General features: G+C 37.5%; 1 protein-coding gene across 39 annotated transcripts in view; it reads right to left on the bottom strand.

Annotated features, from left to right (window-relative positions):
• Positions 1 to 19,312, bottom strand: part of PRRC2C (proline rich coiled-coil 2C) — a 101,679-nt gene that overhangs the window by 64,496 nt on the left and 17,871 nt on the right. For 31 of the 39 annotated variants that reach the window (XM_026003299.2, XM_026003291.2, XM_026003304.2 and 28 more), the window contains exons 2-5: positions 5,790 to 5,951; positions 4,915 to 5,092; positions 3,184 to 3,293; positions 1,926 to 2,051 (exon numbers count right to left, since the gene is read on the bottom strand). In XM_026003299.2, the coding sequence (XP_025859084.2) occupies positions 1,926 to 2,051; positions 3,184 to 3,293; positions 4,915 to 5,092; positions 5,790 to 5,901 (526 nt within the window). In that variant the 5' untranslated portion in view covers positions 5,902 to 5,951. The remainder of the gene's footprint in view (positions 1 to 1,925; positions 2,052 to 3,183; positions 3,294 to 4,914; positions 5,093 to 5,789; positions 5,952 to 19,312) is intronic. The other 8 variants (XM_026003295.2, XM_072733010.1, XM_072732993.1 and 5 more) reach the window with 3 other exon arrangements.

The raw sequence follows: 19,312 nt of genomic DNA, 5'->3' as shown, positions 1-19,312 counted from the left end.
TTCAAAACTGAATAAAGTAACAAAATGCAGGGAAGCAGCAATAAAAGTCTGATCTAGGTCCTAATGCTTTCAAAGTGTTTAGGTAATCAGGAACAGTGGCTTCCAAAGCAGAGGAGATGTACCAAAGAGGGTACCACCAATAGCAAATACTGGAGTTGGGGCAGAAAATATTAGAACCTCTCTATCAAGCTTTACCAATATTTGATATAGAAATTAAAGTCACTGTTAAACCTAAGTCCTGAGGGAAGAGGGCTAGGAGTTCTATAGTGACAGTGATGCTCTCATTTGTTTTTAGGCTACTACGGTTAGTTATATACACGTGTCCAAGGGGGCAAATTCAGTGACCACATTATCTGGTAAAACTACACTCAAAATAGGTAAATGGTTTTACAAGGGTATCTTTTTGGTAGGTAGCCTCCAAGATGCCCCAGATGGGTTTCTATCTCCTGGTATTCATACCCTAGTAGTAGTCTCCTCTCACAGTATACCAGGATTATCTGTGTCACCTACAGAATAAAGCAGAAATGATGACATGTCTCTTACAGAATTAAGTTATAAAAGATAAAAGATCTTTCTTAATACAAGATATAAGGTTTCCATCTTGAGCGGGAATAGTCCTGTCTCTCTTTATGTGGGGAAGCAATACTGTGAGCAGCCCACACACAAAGAAGAGTGTTCCCGAGCCACAACTCCTAGCTAAGCAGCTCCCAGATTCCTGACCCTTGGATACTCTGAAATTAAGGCCAGTTCAGTTTATTGTTCTAAGCTGATAAATCTGTTATGCAGGAAGAGATAACTGGTGAAAATCAACTGAACAAGAAAATAGTAGAGGGTGCCTGGTTGGCTCAGTGCATAAAGCATGCAGCTCCTGATGTCAGGCTTGTAAGTTCAAGCCCCATGTTGCGTGTAGAGATCACTTAAAATTTTTTAAATGAACAAATGAATCAATGAAAGAGAAAGAAAGAGGAAAGAAAATAGAGCTGACACATCTATTTCTAATATGCATCAATTATACATTAGCAATTAAAAATAAAAATAAGAAAAAGATGATTTACCCAGACCATAAAAGAAATAAGCCATAAAAAATATGAAATGTGTCAGGTTATCAGAAATATAGATTGGAGGGCAGTCTGGATGGCTCAGCAGTTTAGCACCACTTAAGCCAAGGGCCATATCCTGGAGACCCGGCATCGAGTCCCATGTCGGGCTCCCTGCATGGAGCCTGCTTCTCCCTCTGCCGGTGTCTCTGACTCTCTCTCTCTGTGTATCTCTCATGAATAAATAAATAAAATCTTAAAAAAAAAATAGAAATATAGATTGGTAACCATCACTGAAAACAGAGATCTCCCATGTAATACAGGATCCTTAGAGATATTTGGTAATGACAATTGGAATATAATATGATTAATAAAAAAGACAATCTGAAGCATTTCCTATTTCTTTCTTAATACAAATATTTCTCACTCACTATCCAAATTTATTTGGTTCTTTGGTGTGAGTTCAGAAAGGAAAGGATCCTTGAATGTTAACAGAATAGCAAGTAAATGGATATAATTTAAAAATTAAAATTTGCACATTAGGGAGGTTGGCTCAAAATTTTTACTATAAAAATGACCAATATTAATGTGCAAAGAACTCACCCAGTATCAGAAAAGATACTAAAAGAGCTCAAAGAACTCACCCAGGAATCTTGTTAAAATATAAATATCTAATTTAGGGGGTTGGGTGTGAGGCCAAAGACCTACATTTCCAACATGTTAATTTATACCAATGCTGCACGTGTAAAAACCACACTGGAATGAGAGCAGTTACTGTCTTTTCAAACTAGGCAAGTCACACATATAATAATATTGGGCAGAAGGTTACAAAATAAAATACAAATATAATCTCATTCACTATTTTTATGAAATAGAAAATATTCTTACTTGGTGGGCGTAAACTGGGTCCAGGTCCGTAATTTTCATCATTTGTTTCTTTTTCTTTTTTCTCCTGATCCCCAGCTGCCTGCAGGCTGGGAAATTCTTGCTGAAAATGACTATTCACCTGGATTCCTACAGATTTTTTTAAAATATTAAATGTAACTTTTATACTGAAGATAATAAAAAAAACCCTCCCAGGACAGAGGTCTCTGCTTTCTCTAATAAATTATTCCAATTTTGTGTGTGTATATATGTATATATAATTATATATATTATATCATATATATATATATATAATTATTCCACTGTTCACATTCATAAAACTTTAAATTTTAGAATTAGAATCCCTTGGAAAGTTAATGAACAGCCATGAGGAGATAAAAATCTAAGAAAGGAATCTGCCAGACATTGTCCAGGACTCATTAAAGATGATGAGGCAAAAGAGGAGAGTTTCACTTGTTTCTCTTCTACTCTTTACATTTTCAAAAAGTCAAATTCTTTTGCTAATAACTCTAAAAATCAAATAATATTACTGAAATAGAATACATGAATCAATACTGCAAGTATCACAGTAAGGCCTTCAACGAATTTATAACTGAGATACTGGTTTACACCTCACTAGTCACTCATTCACTCATCTACCCACCTACCTGCCTATTTATATACTTCTATAAGTGAAAAGATCTGATTTTTATTAGCTTGAGAGCCTAGATAGGTTTTTCCATACAATGTTTTATAGATCTTTCCTGTTTTGCAAGTAGGAAATTTCCATTTTGCTGGGGAATCCGTCATTCCTTGGTGAGGGGGTAGGGGGCAGAGTATAACAGCTACTGTGCTTTATAGCTACTGTCTAGCTCTTCTCTACTATGGAAATCCTGAGTAGCACATATTTGAAATAGAAAAGGTTAGGGAGCACAGATGGTGATGAATAAGGTTTCTAGCAATCTACACAATGACTGGGTACTTTTATGCCCCAAAGAGCAGAAGCTACAAAGTTTTTTCTGGTCACATAGGGTAAAGATAAAAACAATGTGGGACAGAGGGTATCGTAAAGATTCCTTTTTAAATCCCTATCACTGGCTCATACATGGGTCTTGGCACTGAAACTTAACTACACCAATTGATGACAGAAAGACCCTTTTTGAGGGTCTGAGTATATTCTTGACAATGTTCTCTGCCCCTGCCAAAATCCACCCCTTATCTGCTGCATGGCTGTTCAGTAACTGTCAAACCTAGCCAGTTTCCCCAGCTAATGTCCACTTACCATCTCCTTGCCCACCTTGCTTGTTACTGGCCCAAGATTTGGGAGCAGGTGCTACTTCTGGGGGAGCTGCAACCCCAGGTTTTGGCTGTGCTGGTGGAACTTCTGGTGTTCTTAAAAAAAATATGAATCCATTATTTCAGACATTATACGATCAAATCAAATAAAAACAAATATTGTAGTTAAGGTAAATTTGTGTACAGAATGTTTTGGCTACATATTTACTCACAGATGCATCTCCCACAAATGCTTTTCCTTTGCAACATTCCTTCAAATAAAGTATAGCTATTCTATCCCCTTTCATTTCTACCTTTTAAGATAGCTTTGTTCTTTATTTTATGAAAACACACACACACACACACACACACACACACACACACACACACCACACCCAAAAAAATGAAACACTCATTACTGAGCACAGCTACCAAGAGTCTGTTTGGAAGAAGTAAATACTTACATATAATTAGAAATAACAAATTCTCTATTTGGGAGTCAACAGGTTCATCACTGTACTTACTATTGTTATTCAGAGAGGTAACAGCAACTTGCCTGATTCATCCCCATGAGTAAGAGGTGTTTGTGTTTTCTTTGTTTTAAGAGAGGGACTGATGGAGGGGTTGGGGATGGTAAGAGAGAATCTTAAGCAGGCTCCACCCCCAACAGAGAGCCTGATGCAAGACTGGATCACAACCCCGAGGTCATGACCTGAGCCAAAATCAAGAGTTGGACACTTAACTAAGCCACCCAGGTGCCCAAGTAAAAGGTGTTTTAAAAAAAAAATCTACAGTTTTATTCAATCACTGTAATGATTTAGTGCCTGAAAATGAAAAAGGTAGTAGTTAAGAGACTTAAGGGAGGCAATATATTCCTGGTATATACTCAGACCTGTAACTGACCTAGTACTACAAAATAATGCTACAACTAAGAAATGGAGAACAAGGTCTTTGACAAGTTTTATCCAAGTAAAGCCAAATTTTACTACATAAAGCTCCCCAAACAGGAGTACAGAAATTTGGTAACAAATATAGGCAAAAAGCATAAAAAACCCAAATGCTGATATTATTTTTCTAAATCACTACTTTGCTTGGTCATTCAAGAAACTAAAAGCCCAGCATAATTCCCAAAATACAGAATGCCAAATATATGCTGAATAAATAAAAGGGACATTATTAATTCCATCATAGCCTGCTTGCTAATTCTTTATTCATTCAAACAGTATTACTTGAGCACTTACAGAGTACATCAGGTATAGTTTCAGTGAACTAGGCAGACAGATATTCTTAGCATCATGGAAATTATTTACCAGAATCAACTCTTACTTATCTTAGAAAGTGAATGCCTAATATGGTGGGAGTTTGAGGGAGCCTGACGTGGTACATAGGAAAAGCTGTGATTAGCAATTCTGTCATCTGTTCTACCTTGACATGTGGAAATACTACCACTAAACCTACTCACAAAAGAAAATTCATTTAAAGTTGACTATGTAAAATGACTTTAAATGGCCTGAGATATCCAACATACATAATATAATGTCTAGCACACAGAACGAACTCAAACGGAAGTTGCCTACAGGGGCACCTGGCTGGCTCAGTCGCTGGAGCATGCAGCTCTTGATCTCAGGGTTGTGGGTTCAAGCCTCATGTTGAGATTACTTAAAAATAAAAGCTTTAAAAAAATAGTAAGTTCCCTACAAAGGGGAATAGTTTTAATTTTTAGTTGACTTTGACTCACTTTTCCTCTTCATGCTGTTCTTGTTTGGATGCCCATCCTGTGCCATCTTTAGGTACAATGTTTACATTAGGGTCATTGCCTTTGTTTTCTGCTTTGAGACTTGGGAGGTTAGCAGGTGGAGGCATACGTCGTGAAATACCAACTTTTCCAAGACTCTGTAATCCATGTCGAGCTGCAACTAAAGATCAATAACATCAACTTTCTTAGAACATCTATTTTATTGCTCCATTTTTTCTTAAAATATATAAAGACAATAAAAATTAATGGAATCTTGGACTATTTCCTTTTATTTTAAAATAAGAATTTTAAAACAGCCACACCTGCAACATTAAACCAATACAGAAATTATATTAAACTACGGAGCCACTGAAAAGAGGATTTAAGCATTCTAACAACCCTATATACTATGAAAAGGAAAATACAGGCGATAACTGGTTTTGTAATCTTTTCAAGGAATCTATTTTAAACTCAAAATTTAGTACATTACAGAATATGCTAACTTTACATTCATAATCAACATTTGACAGTTCACTATAAACACTAGGCTCAAGGTATCAAAAATACAAAAGACCCCAGGACCATCTCTTCCATAACTAGAAATGGTAGCAAACACCCACTAATATATATTCCTAAACCTATCATTCTCATTGACCAAATCCCCTTTTGCAGCCACAGTTCTACTTAACTTTCTGACAAACAGTAAAAGAAAAAAAGATATATATTTTAAAACATTTAAATTTTCTTCTATAAGATACTTATTCATCCTGTGAAAAATGAGTGCAAACAATGGTTGCATAAACATGGGTTTGTCCTAGCTCCTAACAGCAATAGTTCCATGAAAATCATAAAAAAAAAAGCCACTTGATTTTACTCACCTGTAGTTTTCTGAGTTTCTAAAGATTTACCCTTGTAAGTATTAAATAAACTGAGTGTTGCATACTTTTTCCCATCCTTTGCTTTTGTGCTCTGGCCTGACTTCTCCGACATTTCGGTGGAAACTCATCGAGTCCAAAACCTCCTGCCGCACCCCTTCAAACCTTTAAAACACATTAGAAAGAAAAATGAGGAAAAATTTAACTTACTTTAAGAAACTCTCAGTAAATTAAAATGTTCTCAGAAATTCTGAAAAATAAAAACACTAAGGAATGAAATCCATCTTCAATAACTTGTATCAATAATAATATCACAGACTTGTTCAATACTCTCAAACTCCAAGAACCAACACACAATAAAATGAATCAAACTAACCTGCCTTGCATTGAGTGAACACCTGAGTTATTTTTTTTTTATTTTTTTTTTAATTTTGTTTATTTATGATAGGCACACAGTGAGAGAGAGAGAAGCAGAGACATAGGCAGAGGGAGAAGCAGGCTCCATGCACCGGGAGCCCGACATGGGATTCGATCCCGGGTCTCCAGGATCGCGCCCTGGGCCAAAGGCAGGCGCCAAACCGCTGCGCCACCCAGGGATCCCAAACACCTGAGTTATTTACGGTTTGTAAGTGCTTAACTATATCATAGAGAATAAGAATTTTAATCCAGAGGAACCTGGCTGGCTTGGTGGGTAGAACAAGATTCTCTTGATCTCAGAATTGTGTTCAGGCCCCATATTGCATGTAAAGTCTACTTAAGAAAAATAAATTTAACATGAACAGTTCAAATACAATAAACCTATGAAGACTGTCTATCTTACAAATAGAGGTATCAATCAGTACCTACATATGGAATATATATGATAGGAGGATTACCATCATTCCTCTATAAATTGTATGCCTCTGTTTTCTGTGGTATGTATCTAACAAAGCTGTAGTAATTTAACAATATAAAATAAAAAGAAACATTCTATTTTCACTGCATTCTGCAAAGGGTAGAACATTTCCTTATAAACTCCTTCGTACTTAAAAACAGTATTCTATTTCATGGCTATGGATTAAGTGCTCAACAAATGGTAAGTTATTAGAAGAAAACAGCATTTTAATGACCACTCATATACAAAGATAATTTCATCTTTGGAGTTAATGTGTCCTAATGTGAGGTGCACCTTAAAACTAGTTTACTAATAAACAGCAAAAATACACAAATTAGTTCTCCTATTAGTTCCCTTCCATTTAATGAAGTATACATACATCAACCTTTTATGGTTTTTCTTTTTCTTTCTCCTTTTTTGAGTGGTTAGGGTATCAGTAGGGCAAAAGATGGTCAATTCTACCAAACATTAATAGTTCTTTGAGAACTGAAGCACAGGAATTAAAGACAGAGAATTGACAGGTACATCAAGCAAAAAGTACTGAAAGTCAAGTAAGGGCCATGTAGGCCCTATTATTATGAAAGTCATTTTATCTACTGGTTCACATGTCAATTGCAGAATCAGCCTTACAGGCAGAGGTGTGGTTTCATACATGTCAACTGCCACACTATGTGTATAGTTCCGTAAAATTTATCAAGAATTTTCACTTTATCTCATTTCAGTATAATAACCTTATGCTACAGTTAGTATCCTGATTTTACAGATGTGGAAACTGATGTTGAGGTAAATGAAACTTGATTTAAAATCAAGGCTCTGGGGATCCCTGGGTGGCGCAGCGGTTTGGCGCCTGCCTTTGGCCCAGGGCACGATCCTGGAGACCCGGGATCAAATCCCACATCGGGCTCCCGGTGCATGGAGCCTGCTTCTCCCTCTGCCGGTGTCTCTGCCTCTCTCTCTCTCTCTCTCTCTCTCTCTCTCTGTGACTATCATAAATAAAAAAAAATAAATAAATAAAAAATAAAATAAAATAAAATCAAGGCTCTGGGTCAGTCCATTATGCTACCTCCTCCCCATGCAACTGCAGAAATAAACAACCTTTCCTTGAGATAAATTGTGAAAAGGACTCACCTGCAATGAAAAGAACTGCATAATATATAAACAGCTTCCTATCTGCTACCACAGAAGAATGCATGCAATTAATTATATCCCAAGAGTGCTAATAATGTTATGAAGAGAGCGGTACTCCCAGAAAATATCCTGTTGACATATTTTCACTAACATGAACAAAGATGTAGGAAAACATACATTCATTTATAGTGACAAAAAAGGGCAATGCATATTTATTAGATGACAAAATTAAGATTCAAGGAGATCTCCAGCTGCAAAAAAGTAACTGATATAGCAAGAAAAAGTCAACTACTTGTTCCTTCATCCTCATCTGATGGCAATTTAGCACCTCAAACCTCTCTTAATATCACAACTATTCATGCAACACTCTTAGTGGACCCTCACAGGCCTACATCAGAGAGAAAGCAACAGTGTAAGACACTCCTGAAACTTAGGGGCAAACCTACAGGCCCACCTGTATCTACATCCATCTTTCTTAATGGTTTCCCTTTCTCCAGCTATTGTCACAAGGTTCTCAATCATTATCTATAAACTTACTAAAAATACAAATTCTCAGGCTCCAACCCAGATCTATCAAATCGAACTCTGAGCATGGGGTGTAGCACTATTTTTAACAAGTCCTCAGATGATGCTGAGACATGGATTAGTTAAGGATAAGTTAAGCTAAAAGCAGACATAATCTAAGCAAAGGTTCTTCATCCTGGAGGCACATTGGAATCGCGTGGGATTTAAAATGCACCAGCAGGGGGGGATCCCTGGGTGGCTCAGGCCTGCCTTCAGAGCAGGGCATGATCCTGGAGTCCCGGGATCAAGTCCCACATCGGGCTCCCTGCATGGAGCCTGCTTCTCCCTCTGCCTATGTCTCTGCGTGTCTCTGCCTTTCTTTCTCTCTCATGAATAAATAAATAAAATCCTTTAATAAATAAATAAATAAATAAAAAATAAAATAAAATGCACCAGCAGGGCAGTCCGGATGGCCCAGCAGTCTAGCGCCGCCTTCAGCCCAGGGCATGATCCTGGAGACCCCAGATCCAGTACCACATCAGTCTCCCTGCAAGGAGCCTGCTTCTCTCTGCCTGTGTCTCTGCCTCTCTCTCTCTCTCTCTCTCTGTCTCTCGTGAATGGATAAATAAAATCTTTTTAAAAAAATAAAAAATAAAATAAAATGCACCAGCATCTGAGGTTTCGAGGTGGAGCTGAGGCAATCCTTAGACTAAAAACTGCTCAGGTGATTCTAATATGTAAGCAATCTTCAAAACTGCAACAGTAAAATGGATGTCTTTTCTCCCATTCCATCGAAGGCCAATCCTGGCTTTTCTGTAGGGAATCTCATCATTCCTATGGCTTCAACAACCAACTGATCATCCCATATTTCTATGGCCAGCCCAAAACTCTGTGTTCCTTAAGAATATATCCTGCTGCCTATTTACATTTCTTCTTTGTTTTGCATAGCTCTAACTTTACCTAGAACACAGGAATCTATTTCATATTAAGGGTTTCAGAAACAAGCCTACCAAAACATCTGCACAGCATGAGAGGAAAATGGTAGTTTAAAAACTATCAACGGACAAAGTATCTCAACATTTGACAAAATGTGGTTATGTAAGAACTCAACAAATTGAAGAAAACGAACTTGAAGGAATAAAATTAATCCTATAAACAAATAGAGAAATACTACCAATAAGCAAATGTATTAAGTATATTCAGTTTCATAAGCAAACAAAACTAAAATTACAAGACACGTTAGCTTGTTTATATGCTTACACAAGGAAAACAATGTAACATTACATCATTTAACCAGACTGACAATATATAATTCGATTCTAGTCATCAAAGAACATTAGAGGAGAGCCCTGGTGGCGCAGTGGTTTAGCGCTGCCTGCAACCCGGAGTGTGATCCTGGAGACCCGGGATCGAGTCCCACATCGGGCTTCCTGCATGAAGCCTGCTTCTCCCTCTGCCTCTCTCTCACTCTCTCTGAATGAATAAATAAGTAAATCTTTAAAAAAAAAAAAAAAAAAAAGAACATTAGAGCTTGGATAGAATCATAAAATAAACCTTAAATAAATACATAAACCTAATTTTTCTACTTAAAAGAAAAACAAAAACTTTCCTATAAATTATAAGGAATTCTCAAATTAAAGAAAGAAAGAAAGAAAGAAAGAAAGAAAGAAAGAAAGAAAGAAAGAAAGAAAGAAAAAGGGGAAATGACCCTAAAAGCCACGCAATAGACTATAAGGTCAAATTAAGTTTCTGCAAATATATTGTAAAACTCAAGTCTGAATAGTTCTTTTTTTTTTAATAGTTCTTTTTAAGGTTCAACATTCTGTGAAGTTTTTCCTCCCACTATTAACAAAATACTCTAAAATATGCCCTTCAGGGGGCACCTGGCTGGTTCAGTTTGGAGAGCATGTGACACTTGATCTTGGGGTCATGAGTTTGAGCCCCACACTGGGTGTAGAAATTACTTAAAAACAAGTAAATACAATATGCCCTTCAGTATGTACTCTTTTCTCAAATGAGGAAAACAAAGTACATACCAGGTGTACTCTGTAGTGAGAAGGATGAACAATCAGGCTACTAGAGTTAAATTTATGCTTTCATATGCTTATAAGCTGCTCTTATTTTTATGTTTTACAGTACCTACTACACCAAAAAATTAAAAAAATAAAATACGCTTGATTGTAATACAAATGAACCAAATGATAATTCCATCAAAAGCTAAGAACTACCACTTAATGTGCGTAACCTAACTGTTATAAAATATGCATTTTTAAGAAACAAAATTTGGGGATCCCTGGGTGGTGCAGCAGTTTGGCGCCTGCCTTTGGCCCAGGGCGTGATCCTGGAGACCCGTGATTGAATCCCACGTCGGGCTCCCGGTGCATGGAGCCTGCTTCTCCCTCTGCCTGTCTCTCTCTCTCTGTCTCTCTCTCTCTCTCTTTGTGTGTGTGTGTGACTATCATAAATAAATAAAAAATTAAAAAAAAAAGAAAGAAAGAAACAAAATTTGTAGCCATAAGCAAGAAGACTATGAATAGGAAAGGCCATTTGCACTATAATGGTTTGTGAATTGGTGTGAGCACTTTTAATTTAAAGCCAAAGTTTAGGGGATCCCTGGGTGGCGCAGCGGTTTGGCGCCTGCCTTTGGCCCAGGGCGCAATCCTGGAGACCCCGGATCGAATCCCACGTCGGGCTCCCGGTGCATGGAGCCTGCTTCGCCCTCTGCCTGTGTCTCTGCCTCTCTCTCTCTCTCTCTCTCTCTCTCTCTCTCTCTGTGACTATCATTAAATAAATAAAAAAATTTTAAAAAGCGCCAAAGTTTAATTTAGCCTTCTTGCTTTTTGGTGTTTTTCTTCTGAAAGGCTTAAGAGATACCGTGAAAGTCCCAATTAGGTTGAAAATTCATTCAACATATACTTTAGAGAAAAGCTAGTGACTTGTTCAAAAATTAAAATTACTTTTAGGACAAAGTATCAAGAGAATCCAACCAATCTAGCCTAAGCGCCATCAAGACTTAGCTTCACTTTGTATAATGTAACTAAAAATATTTTAAAGTGTAATTCCTGTTTGGGTGCTTAAAATGTATCAAAGAATCATGGCTACATGAGTTTTCTAAGCAATAATAATCATGCCTAACAGGCTCACACTTTCACCCAAAATGAAAACAACTCAAAATTTGGATAAAGGGGTGCCTGGATGGGTCAGTCAGTTGAGCATCCAAACTCCTGGTGTTGGCTCTCATGGGTTGTGCGCCTGAGCCCCGTCTGAGCCCTTATGGGACTCTGTACTCAGTGGGGTAGTCTGATTTTCTCCCTCTGCCCTTTCCCTCCTCCAGTACTCTCTCTAAAATAAATAAAATCTTTAAAAAAAAAATTCTTTTAAAGAATCAAACTGTTGCCCAGTAACTGAGTCTCAAATAAAAAGAATATTTATAAAAAGGGAAAAAATATCCAGCACCCAAGAAACTAAAATTTACTCTCTAGCATCCAAATAAAAATCATGCAAAAAAAAAAAAAATGCAGGCAAAGACAGGAAAATATGAATCATTTTCAGGAGAAGAATAAATCAACTGAAACCAACCTGGGTAACCCAGCAGACAAAACCTTAAATCAGTTTTTTTTTTTTTTATTACAACTGCATTCTATGTACTCAAGAAGAAGACTGAATACAAACAGAGACATGAAAGATACTTAAAAATCTAAATTAGGGGATCCCTGGATGGCTCAGCGGTTTAACGCCTGCCTTTGGCCCAGGGTGTGATCCTGGAGACCCAGAATGGAGTCCCACATCGGGATCCCTGCATGGAGCCTGCTTCTCTCTCTGCCTGTGTCTCTGCCTCTCTCTCTCTGCGTGTGTCTCTCATGAATAAACAAATAAAATCTTTTTAAAAAAATCTAAATTAATAAAAATGAAAAACACAGTGGATGGGATTAGCAGCATTTTGGACACTTTGATAAAAAAAATTAAGCTGAAGTCATCAGAAGACAATGAGGAAAAAAAACCATTAAGAAAAAAAAAGAGTATTACTAGGCCTTGAGAGGGCTTCTAGCAGCCTAATCTTAGTGTAACAGAGGTTGACTGAGTAGGGGAAAGACAGAAAAAAAATAATGGCCAAATGCTACAAATTTGATGAAAACTATAAATCCAGATCCAAAAGACTCAGCAAATCAATGAAGAAAACCATACCACATCATACACAAATTGTTCAAAAATAATAAAGACAGGAGCCTGGCAAGCTTAGTCGGTAAAGTATGTGACTCTTGATCTTGGGATTCTGAGTTTGAGCCCCATACTGGGTGTAGAGATTACTTAAAACCAACTAACAATAAGGAGAATATTTTAAAAGCAACAAGAGAAACAAACAAATATAACAGCAGTAGCGCCCTTGTGGGAAATCATGCAACTAAGAAAATGTGGCTGCATGCTTAATGTACTGAATGGAAAAAAAAAAAAAGGTAACTTAGATTCTATATCCAATAAAAATATCTTTCAAAACTGAAGAAGACCAGAAAGGGGGTGAGGGGGCTTTCTCAGACATGGAAAACCTGAGAGAATTCATCAATAGCAGGACCTACACTACAAGAAGTATTAAAGTCCTTCAAACAGGGGGGGGAAAAAAAAAGACCAGAATAAAATCTAAATTGACAGAAAAAATGAACCACATCAGATATGGAACTAAGTGGGTAATAGATGAGATTTGTAAAATATTGAATGCTCACCACCACCCTGCCTCATTCTCCCAAAGATCAGGAGCAAGACAAGGATATCAACTCTTTCTGCTTAACACTGTGCTAAGTTTTAACCGGTGCAGTAAGAAGAAACAAAAGGAATTCAGAATGGAAGGGATGAAATAAAAATTCTTTGTTTTGCTGACCTGATCATATTTGTAGAAAATCTGATGGAGTTTAGAAAAAGCTATTAGAACTAAAAAGAGTTCAGCAAAGTTGCAAAGAAGATCAATATATAAAAATCAATTGTATCAGGGGTGCCTAGCTGGTACAGTAGGTAGAGCATGTGACTCTTGATCTTGGAGTTGTGTCTTCAAACCTCACATTGCGCAGATTACTTAAAAAAACAATAAATAAAAACAATTGTATCACTGCATAGTAGCAATGAACAACCAGAAACTAAAACTAAAGCACAACTTATAACAGCAATTAACAATAGGAAATCCTCAGGGATACATCTGACAAAAAAATGTGCAAGATTTGTATACTGAAAATCACAAAAATTAAAGACAACCTATATATATGATGCTATATGTCCTGTGTGTGTGTGTCAAAACACCCGATATGTAAGATGTGATTCCTTTTGATCTATAGATCAATTTGATCTATAGAGTCAAAGCAATCCTAAACAAAATTACAGAAGGAATTTTGAGGGGAGAGGGTGGTAGAATGTCAAGCTGGTCTAAAATTCATTAAAAAATAGGACCAAGGGGATCCCTGGGTGGCTCAGCGGTTTAGCGCCTGCCTTTGGCCCAGGGCGCGATCCTGGAGTCCCGGGATCGAGTCCCACGTCGGGCTCCCGGGATGGAGCCTGCTTCTCCCTCCTCCTGTGTCTCTGTCTCTGCCTCTCTCTCTCTCTCTATGTCTATCATTAAATAAATAAATAAATAAATAAATAAATCTTAAAAAAAAATATAGGACCAATAAATAAAAGAATTTTTAATTTTTTTAAAAGATTTTATTTATTTATTCATGAGGGACACAGAGAGAGGCAGAGGCACAGGCAGAGGGAGAAGCAGAACCTTACAGGGAACCCGATGTGGGACTGGATCCCAGGTCTCCAGGATCACACCCTGAGCCAAAGGCAGACAGGCTCAACCACTGACCCACCCAGGAGTCTCAAAAAAAGAACTTTAAAAAGCTGGAAGATGAATAGCACCTAATTTCATGATTTTTTAAATAGCCATGAACATAGTGTGGTACTGGCCTAAAAAAAAAAGACAAATCAGGGGCACCTGGGTGGCTCAGTAGGTTAACTGTCTGCCTTCGGTTCAAGTTATAATGAGGTAGTCTAGGAATCAACCACCACATCAGGCTCCCTGCTCAGTGGGGAGTCTGCTTCTCTCTCTGCCCCTCAGTGGGCTCATGCTCATTCTCATTGTCAAATAAATAAATAAAATCTTAAAAAAAAAAGACTGATCAATGAAACAGAATACAGAAATATAAATATACACAGGCATCTGGTATTTACGAATGCACAGAAAACTCAGTGAGTAAGGGATAGTCTTCTTAACAAATGGTGAAGCAATTAGATATACAGGACATAAAAAAATGAATTCTGATCCATACCTCCTACCACATACAAAACAACTCAAAATGGACCACAACAAAGGGTAAAAACTTGAAATTAGAAGACGTGTATGTTCTGGAAATCTAATGCACAGCATTATTATACTCAAAATACTGTATTATACATATCGAAATTGGTAAGAAACAGGACCTTAAACGTTCTCACTACACAAAAAAATAAATGGGTTGTGATGGCAAAGTCTGCTAATGTCACAGTAGTCATTGTGCAACATATAAATGAATCAACATGTACACCTCAAACTTACACAATATTGTATGTTAATATCTCAATTTTTTGTAAAAGGAGCACAGACAAAATGAAAAGACCTAAAATTATAAAAACAGAAAGCAAGGGAGAAAATCCTGCAACCTTGGGTAAAATAAAGAATTCTTTGACAGCACACTAGATCTGCTCTCAGGGGTCTTACTTTCTAGTATTTCAGATGGTGACATATGCTACGAATGAAACTAAACAGGACAATATGAGAAAGTAAGAAAGTAATTATTTTAGATTAGCTGATCATTAAAGGCCTCTCTGAGGGAAAGGCTTCTGATTTGGATCTAAGGGGGAAGGAATCAGCTTCAAGGCTCAAGAAAAAGCAAATGCAAGGCCCCAAGGTCCTGACATGCTTATCATGTCATATATTTAAAAAAAGAAAAAAAAAAAAGCTAGTGAAATAGAAGCTAGGAAAGGGAGAGTTGATTGGATGAGAAGGCCTATCAGACTTTTAAATTTTATCTTGAAAGCAATGCAATTCTTAGTATTCATTCTGAGCAGAGACGTAACTTTGGTTTTCAAAAATATCCTGGCTACAATGTGGAGAATGGATTGTAGGGGGCCAAAGGTGGAACGTGGAAACATCATACTACAAAAACTACAAAACTACAAAAACCTAGGCACAAGATGATGTAGTTGTGGCTGCAAAATGGAAACTAAATAGAGGCCAGGAAAGAGGAAACAAGGACAATCTTGGTCTTGAGCTTGAAAAGCTGGACACATTGGGTGGCTCAGTTGAGCGGCTGCATTCCGCTCAGGGCGTGATCCCGGAGTTCATCCCGGAGTTCGGAGTTCGGAGAGTCTGCTTCTCCCTCTCCCTTCTCTCTGTGTCTCTCATGAATAAATAAATTTTTTAAAAAAGAAAAGCTGGACATGAAACGAGGTGAGGAAGACTAGATTTACAGAAGATCTACAGAAGATGGACATGAAACGAGGTGAGGAAGACTAGATTTACAGAAGATGGGGGAATATGGCAAGAGTTCTCAGCCATATTTAGTTTGAGATCTTTATACAAACAAGCAGGGATCTGTACAGAAAGATACTCAAGACATAGTTAAATAAATAACATATTTATTTTAAGTATTAAAAAGTATTAAAGTTAAGTATTAAAAAAATACAAAATACATGCCAAGTATAAAAGTCTACCAAACCATATCACAAATTATCAGCAGTAGTGAGACTCCTGATAAGGAACTTTGACTTTCTTCATTATATGTACTGCAGTATCTTAATATAAACAGTAAAAGTACTTTGCTTTTTGTAACAGAAAACAAGAAAAAACTGCAAATGTTTTTAATAGCAATGACTTGAAATGAAAAAATAGTTTCAAGACCAGAAAATGAAAAAAATGCATAGGATTTATTAAAAAGAATTTAAAATCTATCCTCACTGATGTAACACAGATCTAAAATATGCAAGAATATTAACAAAGACTATAAGTAAACAAAAAGTAGTTGAATGTGGGCTCATCTGACTTTTTTTTTTTAATTTTTATTTATTATTTATGTATTATAGTCACAGAGAGAGAGAGAGAGAGAGAGAGAGGCAGAGACACAGGCAGAGGAAGAAGCAGGCTCCATGCACCGGGAACCCGATATGGGATTCGATCCCGGGTCTCCAGGATCGCGCCCTGGGCCAAAGGCAGGCGCAGAGAGAGAGAGGCAGAGACACAGGCAGAGGAAGAAGCAGGCTCCATGCACCGGGAACCCGATATGGGATTCGATCCCGGGTCTCCAGGATCGCGCCCTGGGCCAAAGGCAGGCGCTAAACCGCTGCGCCACCCAGGGATCCCCAATCTGACTTCTTTTATCTGCCTTGTGGTTATGCAACAAAAATGGGAGAAAGCAATGAAAACATGCACATAACTAATGTATGTTAAGTGAACGTTCACTGCGCATAACACAACAGTCATTAAGGCTCCTTACACCACAATAGGTACTTGCAAGTATGGTGACACCTCTTCCTTTTGAGCACTGGCATTAGAACCTAACTCACATCCGTAAGTTTCCAAGGGATAACATATCTTGTGTGTGCTCGTCTTTAGATACTAAAACCTTAAATAATGAAACCAATGTCCTCTTAAAGCCTGATGGAGGATTTAATATAATCTCTGAAACACAATTTAGCAAAGCAATCCTCTACAGGTTACACAGAAACAGCAAGCCAGGGATGCCTGGGTGGCTCAGCAACTGAGAGCCTGCGTTCGGTTCAGGGCTTGATTGGAGCCCCAGAATTGAGTCCCACATCAGGCTCCCTGCATGGAGCCTGCTTCTCTCTCTGCCTGTGTCTCTGCCTCTCATGAATAAATAAATAAATAAAATCTTAAAAAAAAAAAAAAAAAAGAAGAAACTGCAAGTCTGAAATTTCCTCCTTACTGCTACAATGACAAATATTCATTCAACAAGATACAACAAATGTGTTAAGAACTAATAAACTGCTAAACTCTGCCTTAGATGTTAAGACACATCATGGAAAGATAGATGATGTCCCTGCCTTCACGGAAGTTTTAACAAAAGGTAATAAAAATAGGAGAATGAAAAAACTCAGCTGGATAAAGAGATAGCAAAGAAGGAAAAGAGACTGGATACTGTGGTAAAGGTCCAAAAGATCTCTCTGGAAAGGTGACATGAGGATAGACAAAATGATCAGTGGTTCTCAACATAGGCTTCAAACCAATCCAGGAAGGTTTTTAAAGATACTACAGTCCCCATGCCAGACCAATTAAGTCAGAAATTTTCTCAGGCATGGTCTGGCAATAGGATTCTTTGCAAACCTCCTCAGGTGTCTCTTAAATATAAGCATACATCACTTTATTGTGTTTTGTAGATACTGTGTTTTTGTTTTTTTGTTTTGTAGAAACAGAAGGTTTGTGGCAACCCTGCATCCAATGAGCAAGTCTGTCAGCACTATTTTTCCTACAGCATTTGCTTATTTCATGTCTGTACCATATTTTGGTAGTTCTCATATTTTGAACTTTTTCATTATTATTATATTTGTTACATGATCTATGATCAGTGATCTTTGATGTTACTATTGTCATTGTTTTGGGACACCACAAACTAGACAGTGAACTTAACTGATAAATGTTGTGTGTGTACTGACTGCCCACCAACAAGCTGTTCCTCGAAACACAATACTGAAATTAGACCAATTAATAACCCTACAATGGTAAGTGTTCAAGTCAAAGGAAGTCTCATGTCTCTCACTTTAAATCAAAAGCTAGAAATGATTAAGTTCAGTAAGAAAGGGATAGCCTAAAAACTAGGCCTCTTGCAGCAAAGTTAGCCAAGTCATAAATTCGACAGAAAAATTCTTAAAGAAAATTAAAAGTGCTACTCCAGTGAACATAGGAACGAAAGTGAAACACTTTTACTACAGATACGGGAGAAAGTTTGAGTGATCTGGATTAAACAGACACATTCCCTTAGGCCAAAGCCCAATTCAGTGTGAGGACCTAACTCACTTAAATTCTATGAAGGCTGGGATGCTGAGTGGGTCAGTGGTTGAGCATCTGCCTTCGGCTCAGGGCATGATTCTGAAGTTCCATGATCGAGTCCCTTATCGGGCTCCTTGCATGGAGCCTGCTTCTCCCTCTGTCTGCCTATGTATCTCTCTCTGTCTCTCATGAATAAATAAATAAAATCTTAAAAAAAAATTCTATGAAGGTTGAGAGAGGTGATGAAGCTAAAGAAAAATTTGAAGCTGGCAGAGGTTGGTTAATGAGGTTAAACGAGAGAAGCCAACTTTATAACATATATGTAAAAGATGAAGCAAGTGCTGATGTAGAGGCTCCAACAAAATAATCCAGAAGACCTAGCTAAAACAATTAATTTTCCACATAGATGAAACAGCCCTCTATTGGAAGAATATTCATCATAGCTACAAAGAAGTCAATGCCTGGCTTCAAAGCTCCAAAGGGCTGACTCTTTTGTTAAGGGTTGATACACCTGATAACTTTGAATTAAAGCCAATGCTCATTTACCATTCTGAAAACTAGCGCCCTTAAGCATTACGCTAAATGTATTCTGCCTACGTTTCAGAAATGAAAGCCTGGATGTCAGCACATCTGTTTACAACATATTTACTGATTTTTTTCTTTTAAGATTTTTAAGTAATCTCTACACTCAGTGTGGGGCTCGAACTCACAACCCCAAGGTTAAGAGTCTCATTTTCCACCAACTGAGCCAGCCAGGTGTCCCTATTTACTGAATATTTTCAGCCCACTGCTGAGACCAACTGCTCAGGAAAAAGATTCCTTTCAAAACATCACTGCTCCAAGAGTTCTACAACAAGATGTTGTTTTCACTCCTGTTGGCACAACATCCACTCTGCAGCCCATGGATCAAGGAATCCCTTCAACTTTCAAGTTTTACTATCTAAGAAATACATTTCATAAGGCTACAGCAGCCATAGATTCCTCTGATGGATCTAAGCAAAGTAAACTGAA

The sequence above is a fragment of the Vulpes vulpes genome, chromosome 13 (assembly GCF_048418805.1).
Source record: "Vulpes vulpes isolate BD-2025 chromosome 13, VulVul3, whole genome shotgun sequence".
In the NCBI taxonomy this organism is placed as follows: Eukaryota; Metazoa; Chordata; class Mammalia; order Carnivora; family Canidae; genus Vulpes; species Vulpes vulpes.
The sequence above is the reverse complement of the archived record's forward strand: the minus strand, read 5'-3'. Positions and strand labels throughout refer to the sequence as shown.